The 5,461-nt window shown below is 41.8% G+C and overlaps 1 protein-coding gene across 1 annotated transcript; it reads left to right on the forward strand.

The window, feature by feature from the left end:
- The first annotated feature begins 411 nt into the window (after positions 1-411).
- On the forward strand, positions 412-4,994 carry LOC103697243 (probable 1-deoxy-D-xylulose-5-phosphate synthase, chloroplastic). Its single transcript, XM_008779064.4, has 10 exons — positions 412-681; positions 1,039-1,164; positions 1,289-1,453; positions 1,667-1,817; positions 2,044-2,315; positions 3,112-3,385; positions 3,499-3,806; positions 3,978-4,259; positions 4,336-4,620; positions 4,714-4,994. Exons 1-10 carry the CDS (start codon positions 565-567, stop codon positions 4,861-4,863), a joined length of 2,130 nt encoding a protein of 709 aa, XP_008777286.2. The 5' UTR covers positions 412-564; the 3' UTR covers positions 4,864-4,994.
- The last annotated feature ends 467 nt before the right edge of the window (positions 4,995-5,461 follow it).

A 5,461-nucleotide genomic window follows, 5' to 3' on the forward strand; every position in this document is an offset into this window, starting at 1 on the left:
ATAAATCCTACAAGTAAAGAATTGTAATTTTATAAACATTTAGAAAAAAATGCGCACTATGGAGTATCCATTCTTGGAAATTGCTTAATTTCTAATTCTTGGAAACAGATAAGTCTCAGCCGAATGCCCATACATCCAAGTATCTCGGTGGAAATCTCGGCAGAGATGAGAACACTTGCTTTTGTTTTCCCTAACATTTTCTTTTCCTCCGAATGTATCAACCGACGTTATCCTTTGCGAATCTCTGATGAGGTGGCCCAATGAGACCCGGTGCCCATATCGTGTCGGCCCGAGGAGAGGATTTCATGGGGACGGAAGGCACGACCATGGTAGGCCGGCTTCGAACGTAGCAAATTAATGGCAGCCACATGCATCCACGCCTTGACCATTGTCCTCTCTCTATTCATTTTTGGTCTCACTCTCTGTCATCATCCAACATGACACTTTCCTTCTCTTTTCCCTTGCTCTTGCGTCTCTACAAAGCCCACTAACTCTTCCGCTCTTTCGACCCTCCTCCTCCTCTGCTATTGTTTTGTCTATTGTTGCTTCCTCTTGTTGCTTCCCATGGCTTTGGCTCTCCCTGCATTCTTCTTCCCTTCCCAAAAACCCTCTCTTTTGTCTTCCCACTGGCTTGGAGGGGCTGACCTCCATTCCTACCAGCATCAGTATAGACTTCTCAAGGTTAGTTTGCTCCACCTTCCAAATTTTTTTTTTTATCTTCAGGTGACTAGCAAGTCTTCTGCAGTGTCTTTAGTTGGAATTATGGTGATGTAATACAGAGTCTTATGAGTGGTTGGATTCTTAGTTATAAAATATAATGGTTGAGTTGAAGATGAGGAATTTTTTGAATCTTTTCCAAGATTTAATAATTGATAATCTGAATAAAACGACCATGAAGGTGGTCTAAGACACACATAATCATAATTAGAAATTAGAATTATTGATTACAGGTTTTTCAGACTTAAAGCTGCTTATAAACTACCAATGAATTGGATGTATGAGTCAATTAAATGGGGTTGTTTTTGTGGTGTTTTGCAGACTAGGAAAAAGCCATGTGTTGGTGCATCACTGTCAGAGCGTGGAGAGTATCATTCACAGAGACCTCCAACTCCTCTCTTGGACACTATCAACTTTCCCATCCACATGAAGAATCTCTCAATCAAGGTTAGCTGAGGAGTGCCTAAAACCACCCTTTCACACTTTCTCTGAAACGTTTGCTAAGGATCTCAGCGAAAGATCAGTGTGGCATATGGTGCTGAAGCTAGAATTATCATTTTAATTCGTACAGGAGCTTAAACAACTCGCAGATGAGCTCCGTTCGGACATCATCTTCCATGTCTCAGAAACCGGAGGTCATCTTGGCTCGAGCCTTGGTGTTGTTGAGCTAACAGTTGCCCTCCACCATGCCTTCAATGCTCCTCAAGATAAGATACTCTGGGATGTTGGCCACCAGGTTCTTTACTTTTCTTTGAATGCCAAAATCTTCTATACTTTCTCGCAGTTCTCTTCTAATGGAGAGAATGATGATGGCTGCTTGAAAAACTTTAGAATATAGTTATGAATACATTTTATTTTGTTATTTCTCAATCGAATATTCAAATAAGATTTTCTTGATGTATGGAAAAGAAGCAAGACCAAGTGTTCTGAGAGTTCGATGTTTTTGCAGTCATATCCACACAAAATTTTGACAGGGAGGAGAGACAAGATGCCAACTTTGAGACAGAAGAATGGCTTATCGGGGTTCACTAAACGCTCGGAGAGCGAGTATGACTCCTTTGGTGCTGGTCACAGTTCCACCAGTATCTCGGCAGCCCTTGGTACCTTTGGATCCTATACCTCTCTCTAAATTATGCAGTTCATAATAGAAATCATGCTTCTTAGCATCACCATATCAACTAAAACTTCTAGTTTTCTGGTTCTAAGTGTACATAATAATGTAATCTTCTTGGTCTTGAGGTTGCACTACTCTGAGAATGATGAGCTGCCATTTATTTCGTCAAGTATTCATTGCTTCCAATACATGAAATGCTTTCTGGTGATCAGGGATGGCTGTTGGAAGAGACCTGAAGGGAAGAAAGAACAACGTGATCGCGGTAATAGGAGATGGAGCCATGACCGCGGGACAGGCATATGAGGCTATGAACAATGCTGGATATCTTGATTCAGACATGATTGTCATACTGAATGACAACAATCAGGTTTCTCTGCCCACTGCTAATCTTGATGGGCCTATACCACCAGTTGGAGCTTTGAGCAGTGCTCTCAGTAGATTGCAGTCTAGCCGGCCTCTGAGAGAACTCAGGGAGGTAGCCAAGGTAAGCAAAGGCATATATATTCTGTTTAACTTTGGGTGGATGGGTTATGTGGGTGTGCCAGTGTGGGTATGTTCATTTTTTTCTTCTCCCTATCTAAGGGAGAGCAATAATAAGACTGCAAGGCCAAAAAGTTTGAAAAATTTCTGACCAGAGCTTCACTCAACTGAATTCTAGATAAAAATTTTGGAGAATTGCTCTTGTAGATGGATCCTACTTTATTGTTGACTTCATGGGTATGCTCATTTTTTCTCCTCCTCATCTATGGGAGAGTAATAATAAGACTACAAGGCCAAAAGGTGGAAAAATTTCTGACCAGAGCTTCACTCTAACTGAATTCTAGATAAAAATTTGAGGGAATTGCTCTTGTACATGGATCCTACTTTATTGTTGACTTCTTGGGTTTGCTCATTTTTTCTCCTCCCTATCTAAGGGAGAGTAATAATAAGACTTCAAGGCCAAAAAGTTGGAAAACTTTCTGACCAGAGCTTCACTCAACTGAATTCTAGATAAAAATTATGAGGAATTGCTCTTGTACATGGACGTTCACAAAAATTTTGATCAATTGTCTTGTGTAAGACTGGTCACCAATTTCTTTAACATTGCTATTGAGCTAGATTTTGCAAGCTTATTGCCACTGAAATTAGTACTACTAGGGAATTTCTTCAGTATTGTCCGCTGAGGAACTAGAATCAGTTCTCCTGGCACAAACAAGCATTATGATGCAGCCAAAAGCACCAGTTATTTCTCTTTTCTGCAATCATAAAAATCTGAAACGTGTGTTTGAACAATTTTTTAGGGAGTCACAAAGCAGATTGGTGGGTCAATGCATGAACTAGCTGCAAAAGTTGATGAATATGCTCGAGGAATGATTAGTGGATCTGGTTCAACATTGTTTGAAGAGCTCGGTCTCTACTACATAGGTCCAGTTGATGGTCACAACATGGATGACCTCGTCACCATTCTCAAAGAGGTTAAGAGCACAAAAACAACAGGCCCCGTTTTCATCCATGTTGTAACTGAGAAAGGAAGAGGATACCCCTATGCGGAGAGAGCTGCTGACAAGTATCATGGTGAAGACTGAATTCTACGGAGGAATGCAGAGTGAAGAAGATTTGAGAATTAGTTTCTACTCAGTGGTAACGTCTGCTATGTCGTAATCTGTGTCTTTTTTTTTCCTCTTCAGGTGTCGCGAAATTTGATCCAGCAAGTGGGAAGCAATTCAAATCTAGTACCAAGACTCAGTCTTACACAAAATACTTTGCTGAGGCTTTGATAGCTGAAGCAGAGGTGGACAAAGATATTGTTGCAATCCATGCAGCAATGGGAGGGGGAACAGGCCTCAACTACTTTGTTCGCCGCTTTCCAGCAAGGTGCTTTGATGTTGGAATCGCAGAGCAGCATGCTGTCACATTTGCAGCTGGTCTAGCCTGTGAAGGCCTTAAGCCCTTCTGCGCAATCTACTCATCGTTCTTGCAACGGGCTTACGATCAGGCAAGTCGATGTCTTTCGCTGCATTTGCTTCTCGAGAATTTGCAGCAGAAGTATGAGAACTTGAGATGCAGTCATGAGCCACCTGATCCATTTCATAGGCATTTGAAGCAAGATCTCACCAAAATACATTTAGAATTGCGAGAGACTCATGTTTCAGTTTTTGTGATGCAGGTGATACATGATGTGGATCTGCAGAAACTGCCGGTAAGGTTTGCGATGGATCGAGCAGGGCTCGTTGGGGCCGATGGACCGACTCATTGTGGATCATTCGATGTCACATACATGGCATGCCTGCCAAATATGGTGGTCATGGCTCCTTCAGACGAGGCTGAGCTGTTTCACATGGTTGCCACTGCAGCAGCCATCGACGACCGGCCATCTTGTTTCCGATATCCAAGAGGTAATGGGGTTGGTGTTCCTCTACCTGCAGGAAACAAGGGTGTCCCTCTTGAGGTATTTGTTATGCTTCAACTATGTGTAAGCTCACATAACAATCATGAGGACAAAATAGATTAACAGGCTTTGGCAGGTGGGCAAAGGTAGGATACTGATTGAGGGTGAGAGGGTGGCACTTCTGGGATATGGAGCAGCTGTTCAAGCCTGCTTGGCTGCTGCTTCCCTGGTACAGCAACATGGCCTGAAAGTAACGGTTGCGGATGCGCGCTTCTGCAAGCCATTGGATCGCGCCCTCGTTCGAAGCCTAGTGAAATCGCATGAGGTTCTGATCACAGTTGAAGAAGGCTCCATCGGGGGATTCGGCTCTCATGTTGCTCAGTTCATGGCTCTTGATGGCCTCCTTGATGGCACAACTAAGGTAAGATCCATCGCCTAGTAGCATGATCGGAGGTGTGGTTATATTAGAAGTCTTGCAGGATACTGATTCTGATTTCCAAATTATTGGGTGCAGTGGAGACCAATGGTTCTTCCAGATGGATACATTGACCATGGATCACCAGCTGATCAGTTAGAAGAGGCTGGCTTGACACCATATCATATAGCAGCTACTGTATTTAGTATTCTTGGACAAACTAGAGAGGCTCTTGAAATCATGTCATAGTGAGAAAACAACAGGTAAGTAGATAAAGAGGGTGGTCTTTGTCCCCTTGACTGTAAATTTTGATGTTAGTGTGGTAAGAAGAAAACAGGTCTTTGAGCTAGTCTGAATGCAAAATGATTCACTTGACCAAAGGATGATAACAAATGGATTTTAACTGTTTAAAAACATTAAATCTCTTTTCCTATGATAGGAAAACATTAAATCTCAGAAGGAAAACTTTCGATGTTCAGTAACTCGGGCTCTGAGTATTTATAATTTTGTTGAGGATTATGTATTTGTTTGCTCGAGAACAAAAGAAAATGCAGATATCTTCGGAAATTCATAGAGATATCTGATCTCCGATGCCTCGATAGGGTGTATAACGAGAAGCCAATTAGAATTCTATGCCTTCATAGGAAACCAATGTTGGCAGTCATAGTAAGATATAACTAAGAAGTTGTTATTAGTTCACTAGAACATCACAACTTACAAAATGAAGTTGATGATTATAAAATTTGTAAATTACATTTTTCAAGCATACTTAAAAACATCCTTTCGCAGCCAAGGGAAGCAATCGAGGACCATTGCAACCGATTATGCTTAACATCATAGATGATAT

This window comes from Phoenix dactylifera, unplaced genomic scaffold, assembly GCF_009389715.1.
Source record: "Phoenix dactylifera cultivar Barhee BC4 unplaced genomic scaffold, palm_55x_up_171113_PBpolish2nd_filt_p 000669F, whole genome shotgun sequence".
In the NCBI taxonomy this organism is placed as follows: Eukaryota; Viridiplantae; Streptophyta; class Magnoliopsida; order Arecales; family Arecaceae; genus Phoenix; species Phoenix dactylifera.

Excerpts from the sequence above, each read along its gene's own strand:
- LOC103697243 (XM_008779064.4), top strand. The coding sequence starts at position 565 with ATGGCTTTGGCTCTCCCTGCATTCTTCTTCCCTTCCCAAAAACCCTCT. Across the intron at positions 1,454-1,666 it reads TCTGGGATGTTGGCCACCAG|TCATATCCACACAAAATTTT; the intron begins GTTCTTTACTTT and ends ATGTTTTTGCAG. Across the intron at positions 3,386-3,498 it reads AGCTGCTGACAAGTATCATG|GTGTCGCGAAATTTGATCCA; the intron begins GTGAAGACTGAA and ends TTTCCTCTTCAG.